General features: G+C 41.7%; 1 protein-coding gene across 4 annotated transcripts in view; it reads right to left on the bottom strand.

Annotated features, from left to right (window-relative positions):
• Window positions 1-4,302: 4,302 nt before the first annotated feature.
• LOC124788098 (protein hairy-like) overlaps window positions 4,303-14,355 on the bottom strand; it is a 29,928-nt gene continuing 19,875 nt past the window's right edge. For 2 of the 4 annotated variants that reach the window (XM_047255212.1, XM_047255209.1), the window contains exons 3-5: window positions 9,530-9,838; window positions 8,052-8,054; window positions 4,303-7,641 (exon numbers count right to left, since the gene is read on the bottom strand). In XM_047255212.1, coding sequence (XP_047111168.1) covers window positions 6,871-7,641; window positions 8,052-8,054; window positions 9,530-9,838 — 1,083 coding nt within the window. In that variant the 3' untranslated portion in view covers window positions 4,303-6,870. The remainder of the gene's footprint in view (window positions 7,642-8,051; window positions 8,055-9,529; window positions 9,839-14,355) is intronic. The other 2 variants (XM_047255210.1, XM_047255211.1) reach the window with 2 other exon arrangements.

Here is a 14,355-nt window from a genome sequence, read left to right as displayed (position 1 = left end):
CTTTGGCAAACTGCTTGAATTTTCTCGCGCGACGAACTGATTGGGTTACTTTAGTGCTAAAAAACTCTGAAAAGTTGCTACATATTGAATGTTTTGGTTAACAATTATTTTTCAGCCCAACCTCCCCAGCAACAGGCTTACAAGCTTTACAGACTGGTTCTGGCCATTTTGCATATTGAAATAAGCCAAAATTTTGCCTTCGGATTTTGTGTGTGCGCCTGAGGCGAGAGAGAGACAGATAGTACTTAACGTTATGCTCTCTGTACAGGAGTACTTTTGTGCTAGTTTAATTTGAAGGCAACACCTTTGAAACTATAACCTTCGCAGATCACCAAAATGATGGCGACCGTCAGAATAGTTTCTTGGTTTGTAGACGGACGCTAGGAGTGTAGGGATACATTCTTGCCATGTACTTGTACAGACATCCCTCGGAACTCGCTGGAAGGACACATAGTTTTTTGAAGGAATGAACATTAGAGTGGCACTAGCAAATAGAGCAGCAATCTGCTGGCTCCAGCTGGGGGCGATTTTTTAAAAAGTACTCAGCGGGATCCCCGAGCCTCCCTTTTGTCGGTGTCCTAGAACATCCTTACATGCAGAGCACTGGTCCACCACAGAGAATTTCAGGAACGAGCGCCAGCCACCGTCGGCGCAACACGGCCTGCAGACTAGGTAACAATACATCGTGCTCCACTGTCGCTTCTAATTGCCAGCACTTCCCCCTCTCTCTCGTCTCAACCATGTAGGTGCTTTACCGATTACAGTTTCGTAACTTTGGTTTTAAGTGATACTAGATAAACTGTGAGATTGATACTTGATATTGAACACTCTTGCCTCCCGATTTCAGTAATTAACATTCGTTCTGTATTACCTCGTAAGTCTGAAACGCAAAATAAATCTCAATTATGAAGTCGTATTTGGGTTCATCCCAGCGTTATTATCTTGGTACTGCTCTCCTTGTTTACATACACTCCAAGACAAAATTAAAAAGAAAAAAAAGCGCACAACGAAGGAGTTATGAAAACTGGTCACAAATTGATATTTATATTAATATCGTCGGAAAAATTGTTAACTTTGGCGGCCGATGGATGAATGTGTGACGCAGCAACACAATTTCACCGCGCAGCTGACAAGGATAGTAAACGGGAGATATGTCGATTTCATAGCATAAAGTCTTCGCGAATTTCGTTCCGTGTACTCCGTTGGACAACAACTATGCCTCGCAGACAGGCACTCAATGTCTGCATTTGAGAGAGGACGCGTAATTTGGTTCAAAGAAGCCGGTTGGAGTAATAAGCGAATCGCTAAACATTTTAATGGAAGCAGTGCCACTATTCGACGATGTTGGCGGGAGTGAGTGAACCATGCTCGAACACAGCATCAAGAAGGAAACGATGGACTAAGAGCGACGACAGAATGTGAGGACCGACCAATCGTCAGATAGGCACTCAGAGCCCGAATTCATCATTATTATCGACTGGGCGTGCAACTGGTGCTTCAGTAACCACAAAAACCACCGGCTCACAAGAAGGGGGCTGAGCTCACGGCACCCTGACCTCTGTACACTAACAAGCCTGTTTGCAGCGGTGTCGGGCACATTTGGCCTGGAATTTCCATTGACTGGAGTAGAATTGTCTTCACTGATGAGTCTCGCTCCGAAACTGAGTCCTGTCGACCAGCGAAGACGTGTCTGGAGATGCCCCAAGCAACAGTGGGTCTGACACCTGACTATGGCCCGCCATAAGGCCCGACAACAAGGAGGGAAGTTCTGGAGTGCCATTTCACTTCATAGCAAGACCACTTTGTTTTTCAACCGCGGCACTCTCACAAGCCACAGGTGGGTCTACGATATTCTTCTTCCTGTTTTATGGCCTTTCAAGACATTCCACTTGGGCTTACATTTCAGCTAGATAACTATCGCCTGCACGCGGCGAGAGTTTCTACTGATTTTCTTCACGCCTGCCAAACCCTACCTTGGCCAGCATGGTCACCGAATCTCTCCCCAATTGAGAACGTTTGGAGCATTATAAACAGGGCCCTGCAACCAGCTCGCGATTTTGCCTATCTAACACACCAGTTGAACACAATCTGGCACGCCGGCCGCGGTGGTCTCGCGGTTCTAGGCGCGCAGCCGGGAACCGCGCGACTGCTACGGTCGCAGGTTCGAATCCTGCCTCGGGCATGGATGTGTGTGATGTCCTTAGGTTAGTTATGTTTAAGTAGGTCTAAGTTCTAGGGGACTGATGACCACAGCTGTTAAGTCCCATAGTGCTCAGAGCCATTTTGAACAATCTGGCACGATATTCCTCAGGACATCCAACAACTCTATCAGCGGCTTGGCCTAATAACTGCTTGGATCAGTGCCAGACGTGGAGCAACGCTTTATTGACTTGCTCAAGTTGTTACTGTTGGCGAGACATGGGTTATCCACTTAACACCAGAAATTAAATCACTATGAAGAAGTAAGGATCTAGCATGAAAAAAGTGGATGCACATTTTCACAAGGAAAAATTGTGGTCAGTATATTGTGAGATGCACAAGTTTATTTTTATTAATTGCCTTGCAAAGGGGCAAACAGTAGTTATTGGTGACGTTCAGAAGAACCATTGACTGCAGTCTTATATTTCATCAATATAGCCCCCCTGCTACAAAGAAATGGCAACACAAAAAGTGAGACTGAAGTAAAACTTGTTGGAGCCCTTGACATTGTTCGCCAAATTTAGCACCCTCTGACTTCCAAATGTGTCCACATGTCAATAAATTTGAGTCCAGTGAAAATTCACGAATGGATATGTTTCAGATCTATTAGTCTCTCTCTGCTGCGTTGTAATTTATCAATATGAAGACAGTGCACGAGAAATTTAACTTTGCCCAACATACAATACACTGAGTTTGAACCTTACATTGCCAGTTTAACACTTCATGTAATTATATCTGATAATATTGTATTACCTAAAGTCAACAATTGGCCAAAACAATCCTACTGGACAGTAAGTTTTATGTGATGTACCAGAACAACATGACATGACACTCACTTGACCATGCTGTCCCCTGTGGTTTCCAACTCCACTCTGGGTCTCCTCATTACTGTGAGAGAAATGTTTCTTTGAAGTAGAGTGGGTCTTAAATCAAATGACTAGACCAAACTAAGTTGTACTTCAGAAATATAAGAGATACAATATCGTTTTCAGTATTGTCTATCATGTGGTTCCTTTGTATAAGCTACACCACTTGTCAATATATGTCATTATTCTTAATTTTTTTCATTGCATCACAGTTTAGTTTACAGCAGAAAGATAATAAAACAGTTAAGCACTACTAGGAAGGACTGTGCCACCTGTGTTCCAAGTTTATTACTATTTGGAATCTTCAGCAATCCACAATAATGCAGGATATTTTAATACTGTGCTACTATATTGAAAATCTGAAACAATCTATTCAAATTACAAGTGAAAAGATCCACTAAAGCTATCATGTTCCTTCCAACATTGAAGATAATCAAGGAGGTACCCACCTGCATGTCTCAGTTCATTTTCCTTTAATTTGTAGATCTTCACAGAGTATACATTCCTCATTGATTTTGATAATTAATTCTTAATGATTTCAATGTACAGTTTTTGATAATCTGTGTGGCACATCGATAATTTTCCAATTGCTTTCTTTTTGCAGAATCATTCTTTTTAGTAGTCAAGTAATTCCAAACAATAACAAGCATTTCTGTTGTGTACTAGAGTTGAGCACCATTCCTGATAAAAAATTTTGCACCAGAGAAATGGAATGAAGTCTGCAAGGAAACAAATCTACTATTGGTAATGTAGTCACCACATTATTACTGCCTTCGTAACAATCTGTGAAACTAAGCTAAGAATGTTACTACAGAACCCCATGCCAAAACTCATGAACTCATTGAAATGTAAATTACGCTGAAAGACTAATACCTTATTTGAGACACATGTTCCCTGCATGTGTATGGAAAATACATTTTCTGTGTTTGTTGTTAAATGTTCTGAAACAATAATTCAAAAAACAGGAGACATGAAAACCAAAAGGAACACATTGGCAAAACTGTAAAACATGACCAGATTATTTAGTTATATATCACAATATTGGAAATGAAGCACTCTTAAGAGAAGACATATGTCAAAAACTCGTACTTGGTGGGAAAATGATACCAATATATATCATTTTTTTGATATGAAACTTTTACATTAAAGGATGTGTGTGAATAAATAATTAAAAGTGAAGCAGGTTCATAGTAATTTGCATTTATTTCCATAAATTTAAACATGAATATATGCATAAATAGTTTATCTTGCTGTAGATTAACAAACTTTATACAACGTATGTGGAAGACCTTTGTGATTTTGTTGTATAAGGCACATGATGCGAAACATATATACTAACTATTCTACATACAAAATTATATACAACATTATCTACATAAAATTTGTGCAAAGGAATATTTACAGCAATGGAAGAAACAGGAATATTCAGTCAACTTTCTTCCTTTAATAGTTTAACAAGAGTAGAAAAATATTAACTTTATAAAATCTAACACAGACATATATACAACATTGAATCTATTTCATATAGATGCCATCAATGTGCTCTCACATTTAATACTGAGCAAAAGGCCAACATGGATAATATTTGTTACAAAATGGCAGTCATCATTTTGAGCACACTTCCTCTTTTATAAGATAACTTTATTATAAAATATAAGTATCTGTTCATATGGCAGTTCAATATATATTTCAGTTTTTAGGAGAAGTGAAGAAGAAGTTGCAACAATGGAGTTATTGGATATTTCTGTAAGTAATGACTGGAGTTATCACAAGGATGAAATATATCCACATCCAAGTTTGGCAGGAATAGTTTGATCATTGCAGTGTTAACAAAATTGTAGCTGTTTGTAAGCTGAAGAAATTAGTTTTTGGTCACATCTGTTTGTTTACTTCCCAAAAGTCATATTACAACTATATATAGCCTGGGCTCAGCCTTCTCCTCTTTTATGTGAATCTTAAGCATAGCATATTATTCTCAAAATTTATGAGAATTATATAAATTCAGGCTCATTTGGGTCTTCGCCTGTCATATTACTTTGACAATTTAGATTCCATTTGAGCAAAATTCCAGCACTTTGCTCCCACTAACAGAATAATTTGGAATTAGGACTCCCACAAGATGTTTGTACCCACACACTAAAACTGAAAAGAGAGGCTAGTACTGGCAACAATGAAGTTGTAAACAGACAACAAATTAATGGTGTAATATCACTTATGGAGATCCAGAGCATGTAAATGTTAGGAATGCAATTTAATGGACGGTTCTGTGGTTCAAGAGGCAATTATGTTTCTTACAACATCAAATTATCACTTCTTGAACCTCCAATAAACATTTGTTATAAATCTGTTTTACTCCACAAGGAAGTAACTTCACAACACTTCTGCATTTGTGAGAAATAACATTGTCAAAAAACGTAAAAAAATATCAACTTTACAACACTAAATTAACACAGTTCATAGGTTGTAATATTTGTTTATAATATTTCAGGTGCTACACCAAAAACAATTGCAGATAGCTAGTTTCAGTTTTAAGATATCAAAAAATAGTGTCAGGAACTGTAACCTAATTAAGGCACCTTTTTCATAATGTGGTGCTCACAACACACTTGGGTTCAAATAGTAAAATGACTGTAGGAAGGGAGATATGTAAGTAAACACTTTGGTCACTGTCTGTTAAATGATACTGCCATTCTCCATGGAGAAAAAGAGACTCATAGAAGTCTGATCAAATATGCTGTGACAACCTCTTAAGAATTTGTGGAATACATCTCATAAAAACCAAATGTCAAACGAGTTTAGTCATTTACCAGGAAATCGGTTTCTGAGTGTGTTAAGGCATAACTTCTGATTCAGATGTTCCATAAAGCCCTTAAATCACTACTGTGAAGTTTCAAAATAAAATATAATGTCCTTTGTCCATATTTTCTTTATGGACCCATCATCAGAAAACATCAGTACTGAGGAGCATAATGAATATCACATGAAATAAAGTAACACAGCTGCCATAAATATGTGTAACAGAGATCATGTTAGCTGAACAGATCAAGTATAGCATAAAGAATTATCATAGTGAATCAACCAAAATATCTTTACAAATCTCATAATTTAATTGAAATCCATAATTATGAAAACAGAACAAGGATAGTTTCAGAGACTGCTACTTCATTTGTGAATGGGAATGGGTATTCACAGTCCCTGACTCATTTTGACACAGTTTTTTTTCCAAAAATTTCCTTTCACATGTACAGTACTATACCTCATTACGATTCTCTTAAACCAAGTTTTGATACAGGTAATAAATGCACAATTCCTCACATGAACTGCCATTAAATGTCATTGTTGCTTTTTATTAAATAAGAACAGATTTGCAACAAGGTGTTTCTATGAATTGGTCTCACACAGAGCAGTAGAATAATGTATAAAGTAACCTAAAAATCAGTCTGCACATTCTGGACATCGTTGCTTTTCTTTCAGACACCAAAATCTCTTACGCAGGCCATACTGTAAAAAAAAGAAAAAGTGACAGATGACTGAATACTGGCTAAACAGTTCAGGGCCAACATACTGTTTGATGTATTGCACACCTCAAAAGAGACCACCAAAAACACATTTCATATATAAGAAACAAACTGCCACTCAAGTAAATTATATCACACACCATGTATCTCATGATAAGAAAAATGTTTATTCAGATTGACAATTTTTCAGAATGAACTTCCATCGTGAATTCTTTAGTGATGTTCTATCCAGAATTGCATATTTGTAACACCAGTTGTTTAATTTACACAGTTGAATAATTTCTACATCACCATGGTCTCCAGGGTTTCTCTTCCTCAACAGGCTGTGCCGTCTTCCGGACAACTAATGATAGAGGTTTCTGCATCGGTGGGCTATAAGGCCTCGGCTGGTAATAAAGGTTAGCTGGTGATGTAGCCACATCCCGGCACAGGACGACAGGTGAGGTGGGTGCAGATGGCGTGGGAGGTACTGGCGATGAGACCATGGGAGGGGCAGCAACAACTACCGTCGGTGCAGGGGGACTGACTAACGGAGGTGCAGGAGGGCTACTATTGACTGCCAACCTCTCAAAGGCCACCGGTGACACTGATGCAGATGAAGATCCCGAGGCACTTCCAGACGGAGAAGAGGATGCCGATGAGACAGAAGACATGCTCGATGTGGAGGAGGCTGCAGAAGCAGTGGAGGCAGTGCGTGTGGGTATTGGCACCAGTGTAGGCAGTACGGTGGGGGTGGATTGCTGTTGAGCCTGCTGCTGCTGCTGTTGTTGTTGTGACGGCTGCTGCTGCTGCGGTTGAGGTAGTTGCGAGCGAGGCAGTACTAGTGCGATGTCTCCATTGGGCAGCCTGGTGGGCAGGAGCTGCAACCCACCGGCACTCACTGCACCCGCTGTCGTCAGCAGCAGTGGGCCAGTCGTGTGCTCCCCAGAGGTGCCCATGGCAGGTACAATGTGGACCTGCACTGCCGTGGCTGTCGCTGTTGTCGGTGCTGCAGTCACAGGCATAGCTGTTACCTGCTGTGTGGGTGCTCCCGTCACTCCAGCAGTGTTTGGAGGCTGTAAACATAAAACACAACCTTAAGCACAATGAGGAATGGGGGCACACAGGCTGTAAAAGTGTTACAGAAATGAAATGCTTCGCAGCTGAGGAAAATCCTTCTAGGTGTGTACGCATGCATGTTGTCTAGCCAAAAATGGTGAATGGATTACTATTTCAGGCATTCTACAACAAGTTACTACTTATATAGCCTCTGATTCACATGATGTAGTCACTCTCTGCCCTCTATTTATTATGTTGAATGGCTACTTGGTTACTCTTGTAGTAGTTGCAAGAAAGAATTGTGGTGAATAAATCTAAATCTCTTTACTGATGAGCCTTTGATTCTTACCTACCACTGAATCAGCACAGGCGTTATTGTCATTAGAGGATGTGATATGAACATAGTGGTACATGGAGGTGGAACAGTATACTGCTAGTGGTCATCTCTTGTAGTCAAAACATTAGTCTCTGTAGCAATACATATTGAGTTGGTAATATCGAGAACAACTTTACTGAATTGCATTTTCTTCATATACATGGTTTCTTTCATTAATAGACACTCATAGCAATGGCCATAATGCATAAATATTATCTTTATAGAATGATTGAAATAAAATGACTAAGTCTAATACTAGAAAATCTTAGATGTTATGTTCTAACTTCAATGAAGGAAAGATATTGCACTAACGCCATCAAAGGTCAGCGTTTATTTTCCTTAAGATAGACAGCTTCACTACAAATCAGCAGTCTGTGGTGCAGGTCTACATGTGAATATGATGAGGTACAGTGTATCGACATTTTTGTTGTAAGGTAACACTGATTGCTGATACTATTCACTTGATGGGGTAGAATTTCATTCACCTTTAAAAACAAAATCACATATATAGATGGACTTGATTGGTCTTTGTTGTGTTTTGAGAGACATATTTCACTAAAATAGCCATAAACTGGCTGACAGCCTACGAAATGGCAAGGTTTACATGGTGAGCAGTCAAAGTGTTAATACATGTATCAAATGAGATACTTTTTTTTCTAAGGGATGATGAAGTTCTTTATTGGCATAAAACAGAACTTGACGAGTTCAGTGGTACATCGCTATTAATGCTGGCATTGATATATTTTGCTGAAGTATCAGAGAAATATGCTAAAATGGAAGGGAAGTAGTCCAGAATCGACTTATGTGGTGTAAGCAGTACCAACTGGGCTGTAGTGCCCGGCCCTAGATCACAAGACGTGTATGTATGATCCACTACGTCCAAGACACCTTTAAACTGATTGAAAAGGCAGCCTGATACTACCATCTCACAACACGCCTGTCACGAAGAGCAGGCTACGTATCCGGGGCTGAGAAACCGTGTTTTGCCTGTATCTCCACTGGTATGGGTGCTAGAAAGTTCTAACATGCACAGTCGTGATACTCGTGAAGTGTGGTGTTTGTGAGACATATTTGGTTGAAATCTATCAAGTGGTTTAGGATGAGATACTGGACACACAGTAACATTCTGGTATTGGAACTTGCAAATGAGTGTATTAAAGAAAGGCTGTTAGAATGGAAAATTCATGAACTATGCAGATATAAGCTACCATAAAGTGCAGCCCCTCAGGATTAGCCGAGCGGTCTGAGGTGCTGCAGTCACGGACTGTGCGGCCGGTACCGGCGGAGGTTCGAGTCCTCCCTTGGGCACGGGTGTGTGTGTTCGTCCTTAGAATAGTTTAGGTTAAGTAGTGTGTAAGCTTAGGGACTGATGACCTTAGCAGTTAAGTCCCATACGATTTCACCCACATTTGACCATAAAGTGCACACCTACCAGATTGACCGGAATATGAGGCTAACGAAATGATTCATTGTTGCCATCCAGAAGGCGAGGCGAAGCCTCGAGAAGATGAGGCGAAGAGAGCAGTGTTTACCTGCTGCTGCTGCTGCTGCTGGTCGTGGACGGAGGCGGCCTGCGCGGCTGCGGTGGCGGCCTGGGCGGCCATGGCGCTGCCGTTGAGGCAGCTGGCGAGGTGCGACAGCAGGCGGCGCCGCACGTTCGCCTCCAGGCCTGGGAAGCGGCCCACCTCCCCGGCGCACTCGCTGAAGCCGGCGCGGAACTTGTTCACCACCGAGGGGTCCGTCGCCGCCGCCATCGCCGACTGCTGCCGCTGCAGCGACTCCAGGTGCTTCACCGTCATCTCCAGGATGTCCGCCTTCTCCAGCTTCGAGTGGCGCGCCGGCTGCACACAACAAACCGAAGGTCCCCTTATAACCAACTACTACTTTCTACATCATACATTAGGTTACCGTGACACTGCCTCTTATTTATGTTCAACTCAGAGAATTTGTTTTTATTCACAGTTGTCTTCTACATCTACGTTAATACTCCGCAAGCCACCCAATGGTGTGTGGTGGAGGGCACTTTACGCCACTGCCATTACCTCCCTTTCCTGTTCCAGTCGCGTATAGTTCGCGGGAAGAACGACTGCCGGAAAGCCTCCGTGCGCACTCGAATCTCTCTAATTTTACATTCCTGATCTCCTAGGGAGGTATAAGTAGGGGGAAGCAATATATTCGATACCTCATCCAGAAACGCACCGCCGGCCGGAGTAGCCGTGCGGTTCTAGGCGCTACAGTCTGGAGCCGAGCGACCGCTACGGTCGCAGGTTCGAATCCTGCCTCGGGCATGGATGTGTGTGATGTCCTTAGGTTAGTTAGGTTTAATTAGTTCTAAGTTCTAGGCGACTGATGACCTCAGAAGTTAAGTCGCATCGTGCTCAGAGCCATTTGAACCAACCAGAAACACACCCTCTCGAAACCTGGACAGCAAGCTACACCGCGATGCAGATCGTCTCTCTTGCAGAGTCTGCCAGTTTGTTAAACACCTCCGTAGCGCTATCACGCTTACCAAATAACCCTGTGACGAAACGCGCCGCTCTTCTTTGGATCTTCTCCAACTCCTATGTCAACCCGACCTGGTACGGATCCCACACTGATGAGCAATACTCAAGTACAGGTCGAACGAGTGTTTTGTAAGCCACCACCTTTGTTGATGGACTACATTTTCTGAGGACTCTCCCAATGAATTTCAACCTGGCACCCGCCTTACCAACAATTAATTTTATATGATCATTCCACTTCAAATCGTTCCGTACGCATACTCCCAGATAATTTACAGAAGTAACTGCTACCAGTTTTTGTTCTGCTATCATATAATCATGCAATAAAGGTATTCGCAATACATTACATTTGTCTATGTTAAGGGTCAGTTGCCACTCCCTGCTCCAAGTGCCTATCCGCTGCAGATCTTCCTGCATTTCGCTGCAATTTTCTAATGCTGCAACTTTTCTGTATACCACAGCATCATCCGCGAAAAGCCGCATGGAACTTCCGACACTATTTACTAGGTCATTTATATATATTGTGAAAAGCAATGGCCTTGATCACAATTGCTGGATTTCGGACAGTTTTTGGTTTCGACTCTTATGAGTCATCATCAGAACCCACCAGCGTTGAGCACAGGTGATCATGTGCGCTAGATGACTCCTTGAAATGCTGTTTTCGTAACAACGCACCAGCTCCGATTATCAATCGCAAGATTCGAAACCGGTGAACCGTGCTATGTCCACCACATGCATTAAGGACAATACTGAATAAACAAGTAAAACCAGATTAAGTGCTACAGTCTGACAGTGTCAGGTTGTAACACTACTATCTGAAAAGCAAAGCAGTAATACTTGTTCTCTGCAAAGGAAGACCTTGTATACAGGAAAATATAAAATAGCCAACCACTCAAAATTAAGTTCCTAAACATCTCTGAGAAATTAACTACTACCTTATTTCAAACCCCAGTTCCCATTCTCTTTGTAACCTCCTCAACCCAATCCTCTTAATCGCTCTCCTTCCCACGAAGATAGGAAATAGTTATATGGTGTACCATCAGTAACGAATAAAAGGCGTTTTCCCTCAACACATGCAGTTTTCACTCGTTGGTTCAACAGAATGTTGTCAGTAGCCTGCAATTTTTAGTTTAGCTTTGGAAAATCCTCATTTTACATGTGTAGACATACCTTAAGACAAGTGAGGGAACTTTAATATTACGTTGCGAGAAAAAAAATACCTGAAACTGTAATAGGTGCCAACAATGCTCTTCGATTAAGCAGAAATAAACTATTAATATGGATGCAACAAAGGCTGCTACGTCCCTAACATATTCACTTACTCAAGCTTTGCTCAGTAGAGCAGCAAAAATTTTACACACTCCTCAGTGACATAGACGAAATGGGTATCCAATTTGTTAGAAACCGCCATAGTATTTTAACGTCTCGTCAACGTCGAAGACTGGAGCCAGCTGAAAATAGGTGGTTGAGGAAGTGATCTCGGAGTTCGCCTTTAAGTCGTGGGACGGTTACATCTGAATGGCTAGACTGAGATGCGAACCGTGCTCCTTCCGATTAAGAGACCAGTGTCTCGATCATTGAGCTACGAAGTCGATGAGTATTTCTTAACTTGCACTGTAGTGAACAACGCACACTGCTTTCTGAAGCTCATGACAGGAAATTTTTGCTGTCAGTCTGTGCAGAGAGTAAAGGACGCTGATACCAGCGGTGAAAGACCTTAATAAGTCCTCATTAGTGATACGTACAAAAGTCGGAAGGTTCTCGATCACTCCGTTACTTTATCGAGCGACGCTTAGTCTGATGCAAACACTGTGAACCGTTGCAGAACGCATGCTGGAAAAGGGCCTTGGCCTCGACGGATCAAGCCAAATGATTTACACAGGCGGACGTGACCATCGTATAACGGTTTCGTTCTGCTGCTTAAAAAAAAAAAATTTAAAAAAAGTGCTGGCAAACTCGGGGATCCTCGGAGAAGATCGGTGTTCGACTAACGCGCAAGAACTAGTAGTTGAAATCAAAGCAGTCCATCGTACGCCGCCACTTATCATTCAGAAAAACCCAAATCCCCCTAATCTCTCGTCCATAGCGTTAAACAGCAGTCCTGATGAGGATCAGCTCGTAATACCCCGTCTGGCTATAAGCCCGAAACACGCGAGATGCCGCATTCTCCACTGCGGTTATCTCTGCCGGCAGCGCGTTTACTCTCCTTATCAGCTGAACATCGCGCGCGCGTAATCACTACCCACGTGGGCCGCATTTTTATTTAGAGGAGATTTACGAACTGGTTTGCCTAGCTACAAGCTCTGCCGCTGCAAATCCCAGGATTTGTTTCATAAGAGGTCTAAGGGTATTTACCCAACCACATACACCGCATACTACTATTCCTCTCGTACAGAGTTGGCAGTTTACAGTGTATCTTCTCGCACGAATCAGTTTTCCATCTGCCTTGTACTTATTCATCATACCGAGCACCAAGTTTGCAATAACATACCGCCGAAAATCTCCTTTTCAATGACTCATTATTTTACTGTTTGTTTTGATGGCATGTCGACAGGAATTGCAGTTGCGCTGATCTTAAAATTCCAATAGCGGTCACAAATTAACACAGTGAAACGACTGATAACATAATAACGGAGATGTGAAATAGATTTGAAACCATAACATAATGAAGGAGATGTGAACTAGATTTGAAACCACCCGCTCCCCGAATTCGATCGTGCTGGTCATCACACTCTCCTCCCCTCCATAACCCCTTTTTTACCTTTCTGGGACTGCCCGAGAGCTGATGTGGCAGTGTCGTTCGCTATTCGGAGAGTAACGAACACGAGTTTAACGTCCTCCGGACGACGGAACCATTAGAGAGGACATTAACAGATTAATACTTGACGTATACGTCGTGTCCCAGGAGGAAAGGTCAACATTCAGGGATATGACAGGAACGATAATTCGAAGCAAAAAAGCCTAGTGAACACGGATTCTAAAATTTATACTTTAGGAGCTATGAGCACAAATCTTCGATACTGTGAAACAAATCTCTTCTACTGTAACCTCCTTGCTTTCCTTTGACAGGAGGTAGTATGGACCAAAACAACAAAAAATTGTCTAGTAAACATGGGTTCCAAAACTCATGCCTTAAGAGCTTTGAGAACTTGTTCAGTAGAAGAGATGGGTTTCACTTTAGGAATATGAATAAGTTCTCATAGCTCTTAAGATGTGCATTTTGAAGCCCATGTTTTACAGACTTTTTTGCTTCGAGCGGGCTTCCTTGTCACACACGAGAATATTGATCCTTCCTTATGGAACACCCTCTACAGATTTGTAAGGCAAATTTTCGACGAAAAGTTGCCACGTATTGCGTCTAAGGAATAGTACAGTGTCATACATCATCGGAGACCTTGAAAAGTCGGCATTGTGACACCAAAAGGAAAGTTTACCCTCTTCCCATTTTAGGACAAATGGTCGAATTAGGAAATCTTCCTCCCAATCTCCCCATATTTTAGATCAGAAGTTGGCCTAAATTTGCCAAAAACGGTTATTACAACAAAAATGCATGATCTAGACAGTGCTTTGTTCATATACTCAACACTTGCGTTCATATTGAAGATAACAAAGCACGATTCTTTTAAAATATGGGCAGCACATGCTTGCGTGTGAAAATGAAACTTCGTAAATTCGGTTTTCAGTAAATAAAAAGTAGACTACAACACAGATTTAGTAGAGTCAATTAACGGAACACAACGCGAACAGGATGGACCAAAAGAGTAGCTGCCTACATTTGTGTGTCTTGCTTCGTAGGTACTACAATCTGTGAATCTAAGTGGACTGACATTTCTCTTGCTGGGCTTCCGTACGGGAGG

The sequence above is a fragment of the Schistocerca piceifrons genome, chromosome 3 (assembly GCF_021461385.2).
Source record: "Schistocerca piceifrons isolate TAMUIC-IGC-003096 chromosome 3, iqSchPice1.1, whole genome shotgun sequence".
Classification (NCBI taxonomy): Eukaryota; Metazoa; Arthropoda; class Insecta; order Orthoptera; family Acrididae; genus Schistocerca; species Schistocerca piceifrons.
This window is presented reverse-complemented; position numbering and strand designations above follow the sequence as displayed.